This window comes from Electrona antarctica (assembly GCF_951216825.1).
Source record: "Electrona antarctica genome assembly, chromosome: 11".
NCBI lineage: Eukaryota > Metazoa > Chordata > Actinopteri > Myctophiformes > Myctophidae > Electrona > Electrona antarctica.
The window spans coordinates 9,749,096-9,772,412 of record NC_136792.1 but is presented as its reverse complement, the minus strand read 5'-3'; the positions used below and the strand labels follow the sequence as shown (position 1 = coordinate 9,772,412).

At 43.1% G+C, this 23,317-nt stretch overlaps 1 protein-coding gene across 1 annotated transcript; it reads left to right on the top strand.

Moving 5' to 3' along the window:
• Window positions 1-170: 170 nt before the first annotated feature.
• Window positions 171-22,126, top strand: masp1 (MBL associated serine protease 1). Its single transcript, XM_079513678.1, has 13 exons — window positions 171-221; window positions 3,882-4,110; window positions 6,890-6,964; window positions 7,341-7,446; window positions 8,563-8,694; window positions 10,726-10,922; window positions 11,595-11,742; window positions 12,159-12,277; window positions 12,505-12,583; window positions 16,941-17,075; window positions 17,612-17,865; window positions 18,833-19,021; window positions 21,607-22,126. The coding sequence occupies exons 1-13, from the start codon at window positions 217-219 to the stop codon at window positions 22,075-22,077; spliced, it is 2,139 nt and encodes a 712-aa protein (XP_079369804.1). The 5' UTR covers window positions 171-216; the 3' UTR covers window positions 22,078-22,126.
• Window positions 22,127-23,317: the final 1,191 nt, after the last annotated feature.

The following is a 23,317-nucleotide window of genomic DNA, read 5'->3' as shown; positions in this document are numbered from 1 at the left end:
TTGGACCGAGCTCTGTTTATGTACACTGATGAAATGAAAGGGGGGGCCCGGGGGGGATAGAGAGAGCGAGAGAGAGAGAGAGAGAAAGAGAGAGAGAGAGAGAGAGAGAGAGAGAGAGAGAGAGCTCTCTCAACGGACTTGAGATTGAGGGATGTGGGATAGAAACGTGAGAGGTCTCTCAGCTGACTGTCTGGATATTACTTTTTTTTTTACAGTATGAGGTGAGTATAGCTGTTTATTATTTATTACGATTCCTATTAAGCGCTTGAATGTGATGCAAAATGTGAATAAGATCTGATTGATTGAAGTATTTATTAACAGTTTGCAGAATGCGTACAGTAGTCATTTCACAAGGAAGCACAACTCAATACAAAGACTGTTACTGTGGACGACACACTGATAAAGCATTACACTTGTTTACAAGTGTAACAACAGGGTGTGGACCCTGTTGTTACACTTGAATTTTCATTCATCACAACATTTAGAGACGAACATTTACACTTCTATATAAAAAATCACACCCGTGTGAAGTGAGGGGCGCTGAAATTAAATTAAATGATTACTATATTTACCCAGGGTATCTGGGCTAAGCTCAATAACTTGTTTCCAGCCAGGCCCTGCTAATAGAACATTTCATCGTAGTGGTTCAATGCCTTGTTCAAGGGCACTTCAGCGGTGGTCATTTTAACGTGTCGGACCGCTGATTCGAACTGGCGACCTTCCGGTATCAAGACCGCTCCGCAATCCGTTCGGCCATTAAAGTCTGATCATGTTGATCAGGTGATGTAAAACAAACGGTGACAAAACAAACATTACATTTTCTGTATTGTTAATGGCATTTATAATGTTTGTTACGGACAAGATGATGTAAATGTTCCCTTCATTGTCAATGGCGTTTTTAAAACAAACATTGAACTAAAAACAAACATTAAATTATCTGTGTTGTTAATGGGATTTCATGTTTGTGTTAGGGACAAGAGGACGTACATTTTCCCTTCATTGTCAATGGCGTTTTTAAAACAAACATTGAACTAAAAACAAACCTGTATATAGGAGGGGCTAGTGCCCCTCAAAAACAGGAAATCATGTAATGAGGTAAAAATGGAAAGAAAACATAAGGGGGAAAGGGGGAGGGGGGATTCAGATTTTACGGGGGCCAGTTTTGAAGGAGTCAAGGGATTTGCATGTCTTAATGGCTGTTGGTAGGGCGTTCCACATTTTGGTGGCATAGGAGCGAAAATAATTTAGTCCCTGGTTTGTGCCGAATCTGGGTTGAACATGGTTTGTTGAACTCGCTCTGGTGTTGTGGGTGTGGACTTCATTGACATTAAGGAAGTATTTAGACAGGTATATGGGTGTCTTGGTGGTGTAGCGAATCTTGTGGAGCAGACCCATTGCAAGATGCTGTACTCTGCCGTCAACCCTAAGCCATTCCAGCCTGTCAAAGTGGGCAGGGGTGAGGTGGGTTCAATGACAGTTTCACTGACACTATCTATGCAGATCACAGAACCTATACTGAATGACTTGAACACAGGTGCTTCCTTACGTTGCATGTCTGTATTATAATCGCCAATCAGGATTTTCTCTACACATTCCTCCCCAGCTAAGCACCCCTCCAGTATATCATAGAACCCATGCTGGTCAGGTGGTCTATAGGAGTCCACATAGGCGGAATTGTGCTCGCATGACTCATGAGTCATGATTAGAAATGAACACTTCAAATGCAAGTGATTTGTTTCTTCTCATGACCCCCCCCCCCCCCACATTCTATATCACCAGAAGTTTGAGGAAGTTTGTTTATGTTTTCAATGTCAAAAGTCATGAAGCTTCTTGACTTTTTTGTTGGAAAAAACAGATTCGCTTCTTTATTACTCCAAAACAGAAGTCCAAACAGACTGGCAACCATATGGACTGTTGGAGAGAATGTGGAGATACAGTGGTTGATCATGCACATGTCTTTTGGTCTTGTCCTGTAATTCAACCATTTTGGAAGGAAGTGACAACACTATTATTGTCACTATTTTTTGACTATTATTGTCAAACATTATGGGTTTTGGAATAGATGATACATTCACATCTTTGTACCTATAGGACAACTCCCAGATGGGCTAAATCAGGATGACTCCTACTTACTTATAAGATTTTACTTGTAAGCAAGCAAAAAAGCTATTACAAGAAACTGGTTACAAAATAATTGTTTTACTGCGGACCTATTTATCAACATTGTGAAACAACTCTCCTATAGAACAGATGACCTTTTCTTTAAGACTGCAAAAAGAGCTGGGTGAAAGAAGATGGGAGAAATGGATAGAGTATTTAGCTGGGGGGCGGATATGGAGTGAATAGCCTGGGCTGTGTCTTTCTGTTGATTTTGTTTTATTGTATGCCTTGTGTGTCTTTTATGTCTTGTCTTGCACATTCTAAAATTCAATAATAAAGTTAAAATAAGTCATGAAGCTTCAATCCAGTAATCGCTGTTGGCGTTTTATGACATAAAAAACTCAAAAATCAAGTGTCATATTTTAATTGTATTGATAGTCAGTGTGCCATATCAACATTAAGTTTAACTATGACACCAAATCCAAATTAAATATGTACAACTAATTTTAATTCAGTCAGAGTTAGTAGTTGGAATGCATGTAGAATTATGTGCAGGATGCAATTTGTGTGGAGATGTGTGGGGACTTTATTTTAATGACTAAACCTTTTTTAAATACTTAATTTAAAAAAGAGAGAAAAGAAACATCTCTCTCTCACACATGCCAGTGTGCCAGTGATCACCCTCCCCTGTGCCAGTGATCACCCTCCCCTGTGCCAATGTGCCAGTGATCACCCTCCCCTGTGCCAGTGATCACCCTCCCCTGTGCCAATGTGCCAGTGATCACCCTCCCCTGTGCCAATGTGCCAGTGATCACCCTCCCCTGTGCCAGTGATCACCCTCCCCTGTGCCAATGTGCCAGTGATCACCCTCCCCTGTGCCAGTGATCACCCTCCCCTGTGCCAGTGTGCCAGTGATCACCCTCCCCTGTGCCAATGCTGGCACACGTGCCTAAAAGTTGCCTACCCCTCATGATTCTATAAGTGAATTTCAGTGTTTTTTTTATGACCATATGACAGGAGAAATTCTCATATTTCTTTATCCCAAGTAAATGGTTGTAGCACACATCCAATTCAATCTTCACAAAGATTTCTTGAAACATTCTAACAACATAAATCTGATACGGTACTCCATGGCATAATACATTTTCAGATGGGGATTAGGGACAAATTAATAATGCATATTAATGTGGGCAAATATTTGAGAACCACTAGTTTAAATAAAAAAATAAAACAAATGTGGAAGCACGCCCAAATAAGCACTACACTTTTAGAAAGAATCCCAAAGTCACTTGGCAACACTGATCCAATCAAGTCTTCCCTTGTCCCATGGAGGGATGGACTATCATGTCCCTGCTACTGTATACTCCTCCGTCCTAGGAATTGTTTCAGCACAACCACAGTCTGTTGAACAGGGGCGACTGTGGCTCAAGAGGTAGAGCAGGTCGTCCAATGATCCATGGGTCGGCGGTTCGAATCCCGGCTCCTCCTGTCTACATGTCGAAGTGTCCTTGGGCAAGACACTGAACCCCAAATTGCTCCCGATGTGCTGGTTGGTGCCTTGCATGTCTTCCGCTGCAATCGGTGTATGAATGTGTGTGTGAATGGGTGAATGTAATGCACAATCTATGTAAAGCGCCTTGGATAAAGGCGCTATATAAATGCACCATTTACCATTTACCATTTACCCCCCACTCAGTCAGACACGATACATTTGTACATTCACAACAAATCATCTCAGAGTAGTGAAATATTCATGTACATTTGCTTCTGTTTTCTTCCAGACTGTTTCTGTTTGGGATGTTGTGCGGCGCGGTGGCCTCCGGTGCCCAGACTGTGGTGTCTCTCTCAGACATATACGGGAGCCTGCAGTCGCCAAACTTCCCAGAGCCTTACCCCAGAGAGACAGAGGTGCGCTGGAACATCAGCGTACCGGAAGGTTATCATATAAGACTCTACTTCAGCCACTTTGACCTCGAACCGTCATACCTCTGTGAATACGATTATGTCAAGGTAAGACTACTAAAGCCTCTGTGTGTGCGTGCGTGCGTGGGTGCGTGCGTGTGTGCGTGTGCGTGCGTGCATCAGTGCCTGCATGCGTGCGTGTGCATGTGCAACAATCGCTGATTTAATCCTCATCCACATCTCATGTGTACTTAATCAAAATGTAAGACACTAAACTAGTAAAACCACTTGATGAATTGAATACATACGACTACAATGGAAAGAAAGCCCTCTTTTTGTGAAATTTGAGTTATCTTTGCAACTTTAACGTGAATAAATTATTCAATAAATCAATACAAAAAAAAGAATATATTTTCCAGATAAGAGTAAGTTAGTGAATACCGTATTATAATGAATGCTAATGACCAGTCCAGAACAGTTCAAATAACTAATTTTCCACCCTTTTTTTTACATTGATGTCCCTGACTATGAACTGCAAAGGTGCAACCACAGGACCGGTTGCTCAGTATAAGTTAGTACTGGCAGTTAGTAGCACAGAGATAGAATTGATAGAATGGGTGTGTCTTCTGTTCTGGATCAGGCCACCCTTCTTTTTTCGGATATCTTTTTGGTCCTTTAATGAGATGTATTCCAGTTAGCATCACGCCTCATGCTTCACATTTAAATGCAAATGACTTTCGCTGGGCGCCACGGCAACGTCACACTGTAATGCACCCCCGGCAACAGGACCACAGCAGCTGTCGGATACTAAAGAGGAACAGGCCAGCCGTTTCCCTACAATGCACTGCTTTCGCCCCGTCTCCCTGCGTGCGTGCGTGCGTGCGTGCGTGCGTGCGTGCGTGCGTGCGTGCGTGCGTGCGTAATTAATTCTCAATTGAACTCAAATTTCAAGGTCCCCCATAACTCTGAGAGTGTAGAAATGGAACCAAATGGACCCGGTCCCGTACGTAAGAGCCATTTGGGACCCAATCAAGGACATACTTTGAGACCCCTGTGTAGCTGAGTGTTTCCAGTGAGACCACATGCTCAATAGCAGCACCCTGACTCTGTTGGAACAGAGCCTTAATTAGTATCATCTGTAACACCTGTGAAGGAAGTAAGGAACTAAGGGAAGGGGCCCAAGTTCTTTCCAAAACGCGACCCTGTTTTCTGCCCTTGGGATGGGAGGGGCTGGATGGAGCTTCCTGGCTTGTGATTGGGTGAGACTGGCTGTCAGTGGGGTAGGGAGGGAAAGCTCTGCTGTGTTCATTGTAGGGGGACAAGGATTTATATTCTGTTCACAACGTTTGAGACGCCAACTCGTTCGCTTTAGCTCGTTCGGTGGAGTCTTTCGTGGCTCAAGATTGCTTGAGAAGGGTCTAAAACTATCGGGCGAATGTCCCTCCCACCTCGGGGCATAAAACTACCGTAATTTCCGGACTATAAAGCGCACCTGAATATAAGCCGCACCAGCTAAATTTAGGGAAAAAAACGAATGTGTACATCAGTGGCGTATCCAGGAATTACGTTTTGGGCAGGCAAGATAAGTGTTAATTGTCGTCTCCCCGCGCACAATCGTAGCACTAAAGGTTTTCAAAGAGATATACCTGCCAGACGAGTAGGATACAAAGGCTGAAAGGCATGCATTTACATTCCAATGGGTGATTGAGGGTCGCCCTCTACCGCAACGGCCAATCAGCTGTCCATTAATAGTTCTCAGGTCTTGTTTTTGTCGTCTTTTTTTCTCATTGTATGGATTTTGGCCAGGCCAGAAATGGATTTGGACAGGCGGACGCCTACCCTCGCCTTATTGTAGATACGCCTCTGGTGTACATATACAAGCCGCACTGGACTATAAACCGCATAGAGGCCATAGATTTAGAAGGTCCCCTAGTGGCCGTTAGCTGTACAAATCCATAGATTAGCCGCACCGTTGTATAGGCCGCAGGGTTCAAAGCATGGGAAAAAAGTAGAGGCTTATAGTCCGGAAATTACGGTAGTTTGTTTCCAAACTAGAATCTATTTATTTGGTAACATCTGAATGATTGTTGATATGAAATACAAACCCTAGTGATGGCCTTTGGCCATTAAAGGTCATGGATTATTGATAGCAACTGAGAAAAAAAGTAGCTATTTTTTAGAAGTGAGGCCAATGAGAAAATATACTATAAGAATGACTATACAGATCATTCTGTCCTCTTTTTTTGAGGGGCGCTAGCCACTCCTAAGCCTAGATTTGTGTGTTTGTTTGTACCAAATAACGATGATTTGATTGGCTGAGCACGGAATGTGATGTATGATGATGTATAACGATATATGATATTACGTGTATGATGATAAGAGTGCCCCTCACTTCACATGAGTGTGACTTTTTTCCCCCCCACAATTGTAGAATTCTTTTCAGAAATCAGAAATCTTTTCTTATGGGGGCCTGTGGCACAAAAGTATCAATTTGGGGGTCCCTCACATGAAAATATTTGAAAACCGCTGTTTTAGCACATACTATACTAGAGTAGTGTGTGTGTGTGTGTGTGTGTGTGTGTGTGTGTGTGTGTGTGTGTGTGTGTGTTTCTTATCTGAAGTTCCCTGACAGTTTGTTTAAATTGTGAATGTCAATGAATGGTAAGTTACTCAACCCTACGTGCACACACACGCGAGCACGCACGCACGCACGCACGCACGCACGCACGCACGCACGCACGCACGCACGCACGCACACCCCCACACACGCTGATAAGACAGTGTGTTTGTGTGAGAGTCAGACAGACAGACAGACAGACAGGGAGGGATATCGGTGTCAGTGTTTTGTATGTTGAGGTGCGTTTGATTTCTTTCCCTGGTGGTTCAGGTGGAGGCAGACGGGGAGGTGTTAGCTGTGTTCTGTGGCCGGGAGCAGACGGACACAGAGCAGGTTCCCGTGCAGGTATAGGCCTGTCACAGTTATTACTAATTACAATTATTACATATTTTTGCATAATAGCAGATCTACAAGCTTACAACACATCACTTCATAGCATGTTGTAAGCTTGTAATGTAGAGAAACTATTTCTGTTTTTCTTTCCCCTTTTTTTTTGGAAAGAAACAAATTTAAAACAAATATATATATTAAACGTGTCAGTGATTTCTTTGTATATTCAAGTTATTTGCCCTGCATGCACAATTTGTGAATGCCTAAAAGGCCAAACACAGAAATACAAATGGTAACATTCTAATGTTCAATACAAAAAAAACATTGACACCTTTACTCAAATGTATTTGTATTGTGTGACAAATTAAATCAAATGTCAACGTCCATGCAGGGAGACGTGATCACCTCCCCGCGCACCTCTCTGTCGGTCCTCTTCTCCTCTGACTTCTCCAATGAGGAGAGATTCACCGGCTTCCTGGCTCACTACTCGGCTGTGGGTAAGGATGGATGGATGGATGGATGGATGGATGCATGGTGTCGTGGAATATTGGATCAATCAGTAATTGATGAGGCAAGAGGAGTCGGAGACAAATATTCTTGGGTAGTGATGGTTATGCCTTAACTCATTCTGGGCGGGAACCCCTTTTGGTGTTTTAACTATAAGCATTATGTTATACTTTAGCTATTGAAAAATAGCAGACCTACAAGCTCGTAGCGCGGCACAGAGTGCCGCGCTACGAGCTTGTAGGTCTGCTGTTTTTGAAAAATACTGTATATTCTTTCTGAGCGAACGATTTGAACTCAAATATTAGCTTCTGGGAGGGTCCCTGGAACAACATATTTTCAGATGGGGGTTGGCGGCCAATCACATAGAATTTCTTGGGAGTCCTTGACATGAAATATTGAGCACCACCGATATTATATAGAAACATGGGTATTTCAGAAAACTTCAGTCACGATTTAGAAGGCATTTGTAGAATCGTCCTCAGGTCTAAATGGGTTTAATGTACATGGGGGGGGGAAGTACGTTAGACACACAGTTTTGACACAGTGTGGGTGGTGTATACGGTTACCAAGCACAGCTATACTAGCCGCTACAAGGAGACGCTGAACCATACATAACAAGACAGGCTGTAGTGTAGAAAAACAATAGCTACTGTATCAGGCCTAAATTCCTTCTCAATGGATGGATGGACAGACAGACAAATGTGACCAAATTTGACTGAGGGACTGCCATTGGATTTCTTTTTTGAATTTTCGTTTTTTTCATGGCATATGAAAGCAGGGAATAATAACTTCAAATTTACATTATTTTGTTCAGTTTGAAATGACCCACCAGTTTTGGAGATATGGCTTATAGAGTAATGTCTTGTAGAAAACAGCGAGTTGGGAAAACGGGCTTGAAAGGTTCACTTCTGTGGTCTCTAACATTACACCTAGCTACATGTTCAAGCATTTATTTCATATTTACACTTATTTCAGACATGCTCTAGTCTGCCTGTGCTATTAAGTTTTTCTCCTCTGGTGAAAAGCTGGAGCTTGCGCGATGGCAGGCTCTCAGTCAAATCTGGTCACAAATGGATGGACTAATCATATGTTTGATTGGCTTATAGATGAGGATGAGTGTGGCGAGAAGATTGATGAAGATGATGTGTGTGACCACTTCTGTCACAACTACATCGGCGGTTACTACTGTTCCTGTCGCTTTGGATACCTGCTGCACTCCGACAACCGCACCTGCCGAGGTACCACATGCGTGTGTGTGCGTGTGCATGTGTGCATGTACAGTAGCCTACATGTCTCTGGCGTGTCTCTCTCTTTTCTCTTTGTGCGGACTGAGCCCCCGGGCCAGTGTAATGACTTGATGGGGGCGGGTGTGTGTGTGTGTGTGTGTGTGTGTGTGTGTATAAACTCTCAGTGACTGTTTGAGCTCAGTTGACTTTTCTTGGATCAATAGCGCCAAGCTTCTTAACTTTGCGTCCTTGTGTCCTTGTTCCTGTGATGCACCGGAGCAGCCGTTCCAGGCTTGAGACGCGGTGGTATAGACTCCCTTTCTTCTTTAACTCCGTTTTGGTCATATGGTCACAATGAGATTAAAACCATTCTGAAACTAAAGTGTAACTTTAATGTCACAGGCTCACAGACAGGGCCGGATTAACACCTCTGAGGGCCCCCCTTCACATGCACACGTAAATCTTTTTTGCTGTTTTGGGCCGTTTTGGGGCGGTTTTATGCCGTTATATTGGCCTATATATATGAGACAAGACAGTGGGATTTGATCCTAAACCCGCTTGATACTTCTACTCCACTACAAACCCAGAGGCTATTGTACTTTTACTCCACTACAATTATTTGAAAACGTACTTTGTAGATTTAGATTATTATTACAAAACAAACATTAACAACCACTTCAGCCCTATATATATACATTTTATGAATTTGAAAACTTATAGTATGCAGACAAATTTGGTACTTTAAATACAGTTTGATACCAATGCTTTTGTACTTTTACAATTTTGAATTTCTGACTTTTACTTGTAACATTTTTATACTAAAAAAATCCCACCACTGGTTACAGAGACTGGTCAGCTGTTCTTGGAGAAGTGCGATTATTGCGTATAGGAAATATGCCTTTTTCACTTGAAGAAGAACCCCTTTTGGTGTTTTAAGCATTATGTTATACTTTAGCTATTGAAAAATAGCAGATCTACAAGCTTGTAGGTCTGCTATTTTTGAAAAATCGTGAAAATGCGGCACAAATCTTTGAATATATATTCTTTCAGAGGACTTTTCGACGTCAGGCCTAAATGGGTTAAAGAAAGAGAGAAAATAACTTGAGAAAGGCCAGAGGGGCGAGACCGTTGTTGTTGTATATAGGTTGAAATAAAAAGGACGGGGAGCAGAATTATATCGTGTGCAGACATTCCACTTTTTTACTTATTTTGTTGACTTGAAGAAGCAGAGTTAGTGTAGTTAATTAGGATAAGACCACTGGAATGTGTAATGCTGTGTGTGTGTGTGTGTGTGTGTGTGTGTGTGTGTGTGTGTATAGCCCACACACGTAGCTTATTTGTATGGGGGGGCTGTATTGTCAGACACTGGTCTGACAATACTTTTGTTGTGAATGGGGTCAGGGGACTATATGTACTGTGTCCTACGTCAATACTGTCCCGTGCGTGCGTGCTATGTGTACACTCCACACGGGTTACATGTAGGCCTGTGGGTGTTATTCTGTAAGTCTATGCAACGTGTGTGTGTATGTGTATGTGTATGTGAATGTGTATGTGCGTGTGTGTCTGTTATCTTATTCTGTTTCATGTCAGTGGTCACATCTCTGACAACTGACTGATTAGTGTGTGTGTGTGTGTGTGTGTGTGTGTGTGTGTGTGTGTGTGTGTGTGTGTGTGTGTGTGTGTGTGTGTGTGTGTGTGTGCGACATGTGCATGTGTGCGCACTCGAGTATGTGTGAGATAATGGATGTTCATCATAGTAAATATTTACAATAAAAATGCTTCAGACTCTGCAGGAATGTACAGACTGATATGCCCGCACCCACGCACACACACACACGCACACGCACGCACGCACGCACGCACGCACGCACGCACGCACGCACGCACGCACGCACGCACGCACGCACGCACGCACGCACGCACGCACGCACGCACGAACGCACACTTAGCTGTAGTCTGCCAGCGCATCCCAGAATTCTTCTGGGTTACCAACACTATACCTCTGTCTATTCCTGTGTGTGCGTGTGTGCGTGCGTGGTGCAGTGGAGTGCAGTGACGGTGTGTATGTGGAGCGTGTGGGGGCCTTCAGCAGTGCAGACTTTCCCAGGCCGTACCCCAAGAGTTCAGAGTGCGTCTATCGCATCGAGCTGGACGAGGGATTCAACGTCAGCCTGACCTTCGATGACACCTTCGACGTGGAAGATCATCCTGATGTCACATGTCCCTATGACTACGTCAAGGTCTCACACACACGCACGCACGTAGACACACACACGCACGCACGTAGACACACACACGCACACACGCACGCACAGGCAATGATCATGACATTTTACTTGATACACGATACTTCATGCAAATAATTTCGGTTGAACTTTGTAAAGTAACAAAAAAAATACAGATCTGTTTGGGTGTAAACAAAAGTCACACAAGGCAGACTGAAATAAAAAAAGAAATGACTGACGAGGATCATTAAAAAAATAAATAATTTCAAATTTGACACACGCGTTCCAAACCACCATAGGGATAGTTAAAACGGGTGCTATGAAAGTTGACAATGGTTATTATTAGGTTCCCAAGTTGCATCGTTTTCAAGTATATATATTAAAGATACATTGTTTTGACCAAAAAAGGTGTAGGCTGTCCGCAACTACAAATAATATACATGTTTGTCATGTATATTATTTGTAGTTGGTAAGGGTAGGCATAATAAGCTAATTAGCTTCAGCCTACACCTTTTTTGGTCAAAACAATGTATCTTTATTTATATACCGTTTCATTCTGTGCATGAACTGAAGACCAAAATAAAACATTGAAAGTGAAGTGAAAAGAAAGTAGGCCTGGTGGCCGACGGGCATGTACAGGTCTAGTAGTAATAATAACAATGATAAAACTAAGCGTTGTGTTTTCAGATCGAGACCGGAAGTTCAGAGTTTGGCCCATTCTGTGGCGGCAGCTCTCCGGGACAGATCCACACTGGAAGTCATCAGGTGGTGGTCGTGTTCCATTCGGATAATTCTGGGGAGAACCTGGGATGGAGGCTCACATACACAGCCCAGGGTCAGTATACAGTCTCACTCTCGCACCACAAGCGCACACGCACACTACTGTACAACTATACATGACGACTGAATAAAAAGATAAATGTATATTATTAACCTATTTTGGGGTGGGAACCCCTTTTGGTGTTTTAAGAATTATGTTGTACTTTAGCTGTTGAAAAATAGCACATCTACAAACTCGTAGCGCGGCACTATGAACGTTATATGTATGAGTTTTTAACTCATACATATACATTTTCAGATGGGGGTCGGAGGCCAAATACATATACTTTTTGGGGGTCCTTGACATGAAACAGTTTGAGAACCACTGACATAGAAACATGGGGTTTTCAGAAAACGGTCATGATTTAGAAGACATTTTGTAGAATCGTCTTCAGGTCTAAATGGGTTAATAACACTAAACTTGTATAACAGGAAGTCAGTGTCCCGTTCCAGAAGCACCAGCCAATGGTGTGTTGAACCCTGTCCAATCAGAATACACCTTTAGAGACCACATCCTGGTCACCTGTCTACCTGGATACAGACTAATGAAGGTGACGCACACGCACGCACGCACGCACGCACGCACGCAAGTTCTACAATTTAGCAGAGTCGTCCAGTACATTTTTCGTCAATCCCTCTATTGAACTCATGCGTTTTATCTAATGAGATCTGTTAAATTTGGTAAAAAGTGACCCTTTTAAGAGATTCAAAACATAATTAAAACAAATAATGGAAGCTGTGTGTATTGCTCTCGCTCTCCTGTTTGTCTGTGGCTCAGGATGAGGAGTACATGGATCACTATCAGTTAGATTGTCAGAGAGACGGTTTGTGGAGCGATGCCGTCCCCGTGTGTCAAAGTAAGGACAACTTATCCCCTCTCTCTACTGTATCGCTATACCGTCTCTACACTGTCTACTGTCTCTGTACTGTCTCTACCCAGTTTATTATGGTCTGTCTCTGTACTGTCTCTACTGTCTCTGTACTGTCTCTACCCAGTTTATTATGGTCTCCATACTGTATCTATTGTGTCTCTACTTTCGTCTACGGTATCTCTCACTGTACTTGTCTTAGCATCATAGTAGAGGACTTTCCTTACCTCAGGTATATTATTATTATTATTAATGTATTATTATTATTATTATTATTATTATTATGAAGTTTTCATCCAATCATTTTGATTTAAGATTGTATTGCATCGTTGTTCGTAAATAAATGTAATTTAGATGAGTTCAGAGTTCAGAGTCATACGATGCAGAGCCTGTTGACATACTGTACAGTAGTAGATGACAGTCTGGTTTCAGGATGTTTGCTTTGGGGTGGGGGGGAAGTTGCATGTTTGACTTTTACAACTCTACTTCTCTTCTCTTTCTTCTCTCCTGTACTTCCCTTTCCTCTTTTCCTCTCCTGTCTTCATTCCTAAATTGTAACCCTCCCTGTCGGCTGTCGCCTCCTCTATTCATCCATTTTCTTTCCTCCTTCCATCCCCATGTGTCACTATTTTTGCCTCTCCCTTCCTCATCTATTTCTCATCTATTTCTCATCTATTTCTCTCTACCCGGCCATCCTTTCCTCTCCTCTCCTCTTTTTCCTGCCCCTCCAGAAACAGAATCGGGGAGGAGCCAGCGGTCTCTGCACAGCATGTTAACGAATCGTGTCCTAGATAAGACTGATTGACAGCAGCTTAGGACCAATAAGGCTCTCCTCACTGAACTGCGCGCCACGAGCAGAACCCACAAAGCAACAAATCCACATTGTACATCCAGTGACTGTATGTACAGTATGTACAGTCACTGGATGAAGACCGAGGGTGAAACATGGTTGTCGTTGATGGTAGTTGTCCAATACATGTAGGCTCTGTCTCAATGAGAAGGATAATACTTTCCAACACCTTGGTAAAGTCTATAGACACTGAAGGAACATTTCTTAGGCACATGTTTTCTACCAAACATACAAGGTTTGCATTTGCCAATAATTGGAAATATTGTATGCCAATAGGCTTGCCAATGTTTTATTTTATTTTGTATTGATTTAGTTTTGTCTACTAACTAGTTTTGTTTACTAAATCAAGGAACTAGGATGTATCCTATGCATCCTACTGTAATGAGACAGCCCTAAGCAGCCATCTTCTCTAAATATCCGACCTACCTACGAAGCTTATTACCAGCAAATGAAACAAGAGTCGTTATCTCTTAATTAAATGTTGCATTATGAACCAATGACCTGCAAAACGTGCGTTTCAAAATCATATTTTTTTTATTAATTCTTCACAATGTACCATAATTGGACTATATAGTCATTATGTATACAAAAAGATATTCCCCTGTTGTTGATACAGTGTATTGTTTTTTATAAAACTCTAAATATTTATTTTCCAAACCCAGATTTTTCATATCAGTTTTTTTTAAACAATATGACCAGAACTTGCATCATTAGCAATAAAATCTAAATCCTTTTTTACACAAATCTGAATGTTCATTTTGTGTCTCTATTCTGATCCCCAGTGACCTGTTATACATAGATGTTATTTCTAAGGTCTGCTTTTTTGGGATTATATAAATCTTGGGGACACAGTTTTATAGAATCCAGCTAGTGACATTCAGGTCACAGGCAGGGAAAATCTGGTTGAATAAGAAGCATTCTCCCTCCCTCGGACCCTCCCATCGAAGTTCCTTTGAGCAAAAGGACATCCGGATGTTATTGGACCTGCTCAGTAGCAGTCAACAGTAGCAGACTGTGTGGTTGTGTTGTGTTGGGCCACCCCCTAATGGCCAACAGCAGAATCAGAATGCAGCTTTGTGTCACATGGGTGAAATTCAGATTAGTTTTCTTGTGCATAGTTCCCTTCATGTAGCTTTTGTGGGGGGGGGGGGGGGGGGGGGTAAATGTCAAAAATCTACATATTTACATTTTACACCTAAACCTGAGATAAGGCATAACGCATGGCAGCAGACATATACTGTGCACTAATATAGGTTACTTAAAGGGGAAAACCACCCATTTTCAACATTTTACTATGTCATTAATATACCTTAGAGCAGTTGTGTGGAAATAATAAAAAAGTCCCCCCATTCTGTGTTTCCTAGAACTGTAATTATGAAAAAAAATCATTAACATGGTGAAACACATCTTGATGACATCATCAAGATGTGTTTCACCATGTTAATGATTTTTTTTCAGACCTCTAGTTCTAGGAAACACAGAATAGGGGGACTTTTTTATTATTTCCACACAACAGCTCTAAGGTATATTAATGACATAGTAAAATGTTGAAAATTAGTGGAATGCCCCTTTAAGGACGTTAGTCAAGGTGCTGGAAAAAAAAGAGTGAACACACAAAAGACAAAAGTCAGTGCGCTGTACATGCGATTAATGTTAAAAATGTCAGTGCGTGTCAACCACGGAATCAATGTTAAAAATGTCAGTGCGTGTCAACCACGGAATCAACATAAAAAAAAAGTCTGACATATAATCCTCAAAGGTCCGAAGAGGTAGAGCAATGGAAGGGTCAAGTCCCTGCATGTCCCTGGTATAATCCACTGGTATAGGTTCAAGTCCCTGCATGTCCCTGGTATAATCCACTGGTAGGTTCAAGGAAGAGCTAAGTTGAAGACAGTGATTAGTGTTGTTTTTGGCAGCAAATTTTGATTTTAGTTTTAGTCATAGTCTCTTTGTAGTCACCTGGAATGTTTTAGTGTTTTAGTCTAGTTTTAGTAGACTCAATTTCATAAGATTTTAGTCCACTAAATCTACAGTTGTTTTTAGTCGACTAAAATGTATTTTGGCGGCCATTGATGCCGTCGTAATGACTGTTTTTACACTTGCTGTAAATAGCCGATCTACAAGCTTGTAGTTGTGCTTGTAGATCTGCTATTTTCAGCATGCAACCAAGTGTAAAATGACTTATACTGGATCTCTTGTTAACTAGTCCCTTACTAACATGTTAGTCTAGTTTTTATCTGTTGACGAAATTGTCAATACATTTAAGTCTTAGTTTTAGTCAGCATAGCTTAGTTTTCATTTAGTTTCCATTTACTGCACTACTGGGCAGTTCCCACTAGTAACAAACAGTAGAAGACATGTGGTTGCACTGGGAAGCCTGTCAACTGTTCCTGGATCAATACAAGGTAAAGGACTGCTCTGTAGGACACTACAAAACAAACAACAATGACCATATTTGAACATGTCCGACCATGCTCAATCATCACCATACATACAGTGCATTCAAGTCAAACATGTTTTTGCTGGTATAGAAACTATAGTAAAATACGCACATCACTTCGTGGAGGTGCTGGGTTCAAAAAGGTGACATAGGAAAAGAGAAGGGAACCCGCACACTCTATATGCTCCAAAACGAGCCAAGGCTCTTCATCTGGTCAAACTCAGTTTCAGTTTGACCAGATAGACAGGAAACGTCTTCAATAAATAAACCTTTTGGAGCATATGAGTATAGAAACATGCATATGAATATTTTTCCCAGCTTCTGTGCTTATGCACAAACATGCCTGTGGGTGTGTATCACATCAAACATGCTTCCCACAGTACATCATAGTATTTAACAGTGTTGGAAAGTAACTAAGTACTTTTACTTAAGTACTGTACTTAAGTACAATTTTGAGGTATTTGTACTTTACTTGAGTATTTCCAATTTTCAGTACTTTTACTTCTACTACACTACATCTCAGAGCCAAAATTTGTACATTTTACTCCACTACAATTATTTGAAAACTTTAGTTACTTTGGCGACTTTAATTTTGATTAGAAAACATATACATTAACTACTTCAACCCCATACATTTCGGCCATTTGAAAATATATTTTCAATAGATTTTGTACACATTTTGAACTTGTGAACTGCATTACGAGTACGAGATGTCAGAACTGGCCAGCTCCATATATGGAGATCTAGTGGTGATCAGGTGTGATCAATTGACTCATTTGGGCCCTGTCCAGAGCCTTTGCAGAGGCTTTTGTGCTGGTTCTGGACAAACTCCTATCCGACGGACTCCACACCGGGCACTGTACTCCCTGTGGGGGTCTGGAACGTGTGTGTCAAATGTTAAGTCGGTGCGGCAAACGGTTCTCGAGTTACATGGATTACAGACACATACGCACATACACACACACGTACAGACTTGGTGCATTTATAGATAGATGGTCCCCGTGTTAAAAGACTTTGGCCCAAGAAAAGTTCTTCCTGTCTCTTTCTCTCTACAGTGGTGGACTGTGGGAACCCAAGGGAGGTTGCCATGGCCGAAGTGGTGTTTGGTAGTCATGACAACAGCACACATTTTGGCGCTACGATGCGCTACATCTGTAAGGAGGCGTCTCCTCTACAGGCACATGTCAACAGTAGGACTCCTTTCATTGTTATACCACACAAACAGCTTCTTTCAGCTACACATTCATGCAATTGTTAAGGTCCCTGCATGCACATTGCTGCGTTTTTCTGATTTTTAGCAGCGTTTTTCCCCCCGAAAAATGTGTGTGTGTGTGTGTGTGTGTGTGTGTGTGTGTGTGTGTGTGTGTGTGTGTGTGTGTGTGTGTGTGTGTGTGTGTGTGTGTGTGTGTGTGTGTGTGTGTGTGCGTGTGTGTGTGCGTGTGTGTGTGTTTTCCAGGTACCTATGTCTGTGGGGAGAGAGGAGAATGGACCAACTCAGATGTGGGAACAAAACTTCCAAACTGCCTACCTGGTGAGACTCTCTTTTTGATTGATTGATTGATTGATTGATTACTTTATTAACAGTTGTGGCCCTCATGTATATTCAATTCATCAAGACATATAAAGACATATGATATACTGTAATGACATAAAATAATACACTCACCGATATACAGCTGGATACAGGTGAAACTGAACAGACACACTATTGGTCTGTCTCCCTCAGGGTGTGGTCAGCCGCGGCGCTCTCTGCCCAGTGTGCGGCGGAAGCGTATAGTGGGTGGATTGAGCGCAGACTCGGCCGGCCTGTTCCCCTGGCAGGTGCTGCTGAGCGTGGAGGACGCGTCCCGCGTGCCCCAGTACCGCGGCTTCGGTTCCGGGGCCCTGCTGTCGGAGCGCTGGGTCCTCACGGCCGCTCACGTCCTGAGGTCCATGCGGAGGGACACCAGCGTTGTCCCCCTGGACGCCCAGCATGTCCAGGTATACAGCCATGTCCGCTGGTATCAGTGTTGTTTTTCGTCGACTAAAACTAAGACAACAAATGTTCGTCGACTACCTTTTTCCACTATATGAAAACTACATGGAAACTTCATGAAAACTAAGCTATGACACTAAGACTAAATATACTGACAATTTCGTCAATAAATAAAAACTATACTAAAATGTTAGGAAGGGACTATAGTGGACAAGAGATCCAGTATAAGTCATTTTACACTTGGTTGCATGCTGAAAATAGCCAATCTACAAGCTCACAACGCGCCGTGCTGTGAAATTTGCTGAAGGCAAATTTTGTTCGACTAAATCAACTGTAGATGTAGTCGACTAAAATCTTATGATATTTAGTCGACTAAAACTAGACTAACAATAAATCATTCCAGGTGACTAAAACTAAATGAAAACTATTCAAGAGACTATGACTAAAACTAAAATCTGCTGCCAAAAACAACACTGCTCTGTATCAGAAGAATGCACACCTGGAAGCAGCGAGGGAGACATTTTATTAGTGTGGTTGCCCAAAGGGCAACCACCAGACTAGAGTTATTGTCACACTTTATTATTCTTCCGGAGTACCCTACCTAACCTCCGCTGTGATTGGCCGAGCTTTGCATAACGTTTGTAGTAGCTAATTTTTCAAAAATTTTCAAATTGCGTTATTGTGGTTCATTATTTTTTTATTTATTGTTTTATAACAAGCAATAAGAAAAATCACACCTTTATAGTAGCTCAGTCTGAATGGCCCTTTTAGGCTATAACTGCAGCCAGCCAGCGGTGTTGTTGAGCAGCCTGCACCGCTCAGTTCACACGGGTGTGATCTTTCTTATTGCTTAATTGGCCCCGTCGTATCGCTGCTTGCAGCTATATTCTGCATTTAATGTTGGCCGTGGGTCGGATAAATCTCAAGCGATGCCGATGACCATAATCTGTGTTGTTTTTGTGTTGTGTTGAGGTGAGCCTGGGTCTGCACGACACCAGAGACAAGCGTCTGGCCACCAACCGCACCGTGGAAACCATCGTGCTGCACCCGCACTTCCAACCCAGCAACTATGACAATGACATCGCCATGGTGAAGCTGAGCGAGGCGGTGGAACTTAGTGAGACGATTCAGCCAGTCTGCCTGCCGCCCCCTCAGAGCAAGGTATACGCACGTCGCACGCACACGCACACGCACGCACGCACTTTGCAGATGAGCAATGCAACATCAACCTCACTGGGGCGCCTGCTGGCCTAATGGTCAAGGCGCATGCCACATATAGGCTCTGGCCTGACAGCGCGTCGCGTGTTCGAGTCCTGTTCATGACGACCTTTGCTGCATGTCTCTCCCCTTCTATCTCTCCCACTTTCCTGTCTATATTCACTAATAACTATCAATAAAGCCAAAAACACCTGACCTCACCCTATGCTAGAATAGGGCTGAGGAGCTCCTCAACCCTTCTTTTCACCTTTTGTGATATTATGTGCTAGTTATAGCCTACTATGCAAAATGCGTTGGCTATACGGGTTCGCAGATTATTTATTCATTTTACTTTTACCACAAATGCTGGGCTGCAAGCAGAAAGCCTCCACGTGGCGGCCCATCCCGGGCAATGCTAAAGACAGAAGCTGTACCACACAGTGACTGACTGACTGACTGAAGTAGACAATTATCCTGCAACCACTGACCAATTCTGCAAACCACTGAAATGCTATGAATAGTATTTAGATGGCGTTTAGACAGATGTCAGGTTTGGTGTCCTAGTTTCTTATAATAAAAAAAAAAGAAATCACTACTTGTGTGAAGTGAGGTGGCGCTCTTATCATCATTATCATCACATTCTGGGCCAATCACTTTTGGCATCCTGCACTTCTGTCCTGACTTTTTATCCTCACATTCAGTGTTTCCAGACCTTACCAGACAGGCGCGGCCGTTTTCCGCTGTCTGCCGGCAGACAGCGGAAAACGGCTATTCTGTTCTCAGCCAATCAACTCATCGCTAAGGGGGACACACAAAGCACAAAGCTGGGCATAGGAGGGCTAGTGCCCTCTACAATAAAAGTGTTTCTACATGTCCATTTACCCTGTTATTTGTTGAGTAGGGTTCATGCCATTTACTCTCATCTCTTACACTCATTTATTACACGGCTTGGTTGAATGCTTGGTTCTGATTGGTCAATCGCCGAATTCAGCGGTGTGTTATTTCTTGATATAAATGACCGCTCCGCTCTATAACAGACCAATGTCTTACTCTAATCAAATGCTCTGAGCACCTGGCTGAAGCCGCTTGCACTGCTTGGATTTAATGCTGTCCCCATTAACATGACAGCCTTGTAAACTGACACACAATGGCTGGGTTTCCCAAACGCATATGGTGTAAGACTTGTAGTGCTGCACATGCTCAGATGCCCTCTAGGCCACACACAGAAGCCTGTGAACATAGACATTTCGTGCATAGATGTGCCACGCAATGGTAGGCCTCAGGCCTGAGGCCTGGTATGGTAGGCCTCAGGCCTCAGGTCTACCATTTTGAAATTTAATTTAATAATATTTGGACTGCTGGACAGCTGACAGTAGGCAAAATCTTATTCCATTTGATCACCACTCACTTCCATGTTTCCAAGGCGACTCGTGCTCTCCAACTTTGGAATACTTTCATTACCGTAAGCAAGGAAGTATTTGTTTTGTTGTTGTCACTTTTGGGTCAATTTATTAATTTGTGTTTTAAGTAGCCATGTAAATAATGTATGGCCGAGTGGTCATTGTTGATAGATAAATCACCCTGTCGGTGATTTATCTATCAACAACGACCACTCGGCCATACATTATCCCTTACAGATTGTTCATCAGTGGACCACTGTTCACTACATGCTGAGCCACAGTAGCTCTGTTTTCCCCCTTTATTTACCCAGGGTAGTAGCTGAGCACAAGTGCTCATTTCCAGCAACACCCTGCACACATAGAAACACACAGACAGACACGCATTAAAACCTGTGAGATGACCAGTACAACCACAGTCTTATACTGTTGGCCACTAAGCAGCTCCACTGGAGCAGTTGGGGGTTCAGTGCCTTGCTCAAGGGCACTTCAGCAGTGTTGGGTGAGTGATGACCAATCACCCAGATTTTTCCCGCACTTCGTCCGGGGAATCAAAGCGGCAACCTTTCGGCAACAAGAGCGCTCTGTCTAACCCTTAGAGCCACCGCTGCCCCACACTTTTGACAAGTGTTCAGCTCACCAACGTCATAGGATCAACTTCATAGGGCAGTGGTTTTCAACCAGTGTCCGGGGACCACCAGTGGTCCTTGAGGGTTTTCCAGGTGGTCCCCAGCTAAATGATGGAGAGTTGGTAACCAAATGGACAACTCTTGAGAGCGTAAAATGAAACCAAATCGACCCTTACGGGCCCATTTGGTTCCATTTTACACTCCGAAGAGTTACATTATTGTTAAACATCGGCATGACTTAATTTACAAGATAGTCTCTACACAATAGAGAATGTAGAATAATTGTCATTTTGATCGTTTTCCTGTTATCTCTCCTAAGTCCTAATGCTACCACATCAGCATGGATAGTGGACAAAACCTTCTTCTATAGCTTTGCGTCTGAGAGGCTAAATGTCATCAAACGGTGGTCCGTGGCTCAAATGCAGAATAAATAAAATGGACCTTGGATATGAAAAGGGTTGAAAACCACTGTGATTGGGGGAATTTAATTGAACCTCCACCTCTTTGCTTCCCCAACCAACAGGAGGGTCCCCCGACACCCTTCCCCAACTCCCTGGGCCTGGTGGCAGGCTGGGGCATCTCCCAGTCCCACCCCAACAACAACAACTCCTCTGCTTCCGCCTCCTCACCGTCGCCCGCCGACCCCTTCATGCCCTCCGACCTGGGTCTGACCTCTGACCTCCTGCAGTACGTGCGGCTGCCCGTGGTCTCCCAGGCCGAGTGCGAGGCCAGCTACAGGTCGCGCTCCGCGTCCTACAACATCACCGGCAACATGTTCTGCGCCGGCTTCTACGAGGGCGGGCGGGACACGTGTCTCGGGGACAGCGGCGGCGCCTTCGTGGTCCAGGACGAGGCCAGCCGGCGGTGGGCCGTGCACGGGCTGGTGTCGTGGGGAGGGCCGGAGGAGTGCGGCAGCCAAAGAGTGTACGGGGTTTACACCAGGGTGGCCAACTATGTGGCGTGGATACAGAGTCACCTGAACGCTGACCCCTAGTGGTGTGAGACTGGTGTGCAGCAGCAGATAATGCTATAGGTCACACATGGGCCACATGCGGCCCCCCACCTTCACTTAATGTGGCCCTTTGGTTAAAGCTGCTATAAGCAATAATATGTCAACATTTTTATGACCTTTTTATTTTTTTGGTATTCAGACAGCCAGCAATGGGTAGAACGCTCCCAAGAAAAATGTAGTCTCTGTGACACATCTAGGGGCCGCAATCTGCATTCAAAGATGTTCCTAGAAGCTTTGTCATTGGTCGAAAAAAACCCGGTCGAAATGACTAACCAATCAGGAAGCAGACAGCCATACCCCCCATACGGGGCGCACACACACACACACACACACACACACACACACACACACACACACACACACACACACACACACACACACACACACACACACACACACACACACACACACACACACACACACACACACACACACACACACACACACACACACACACACACACACACACACACACACACACACACACACACACACACACACACACACACACACACACACACACACACACACACACACACACACACACACACACACACACACACACACACACACACACACACACACAGAAAACACAAGGATTTTATATCACTGGTTTCTTTCCTATACACTATTTAAACATTATGTTTATGGTATTGCGTCTTTAGTCACTACTAGCCTTTGTTTAATGACAATGGATTCATTTTCTGTGTAGCATTTTTATAAAGAGTCAGACCTCAATGGAAAAAAAATAGTATTTTTTATCACAATTGTATATTTTTTCACTCTATACATAATATACATGTATCAAATAAACATTTTCTGGAAAGAAATTTCTGTCTTTTGTCTTTTGTCCACACATACATAGATAGATGGAAGTCAGTTCTACAGAGTAAAAAACACACTCAGATCCTCAGATTCCACCAGCCCTCTCTTCTGTGTCTCCCTGTCGATACAAGGAGACAATGTAGGGGCGGCTGAGAGGGAGACAGCGTAGAAGAGAGAGAGAGAGAGAAGGCCCCGAATGGCACAGGAACTGATCCCAGTAGATATAGTTCTGAATGCTCTTCTATACAATAAACTTGATGAATACAATGAATTAATATGTCCCCATATTAACCCATTTAGGCCTGACATCGAAATTTAAAAAATGTCTTCTAAATCCTGACAGTTATCTGAAAAAGCCTATGTTTCTGTATCAGTGGTTCTCAAACATCTTCATGTC

Bases quoted from the DNA above. Each gene is read 5' to 3' on its own strand.
- masp1 (XM_079513678.1), top strand. The intron at 4,111-6,889 runs GTAAGACTACTA...CTGGTGGTTCAG, and splicing joins GTGAATACGATTATGTCAAG to GTGGAGGCAGACGGGGAGGT. The intron at 17,866-18,832 runs GTATACAGCCAT...TGTTGTGTTGAG, and splicing joins TGGACGCCCAGCATGTCCAG to GTGAGCCTGGGTCTGCACGA.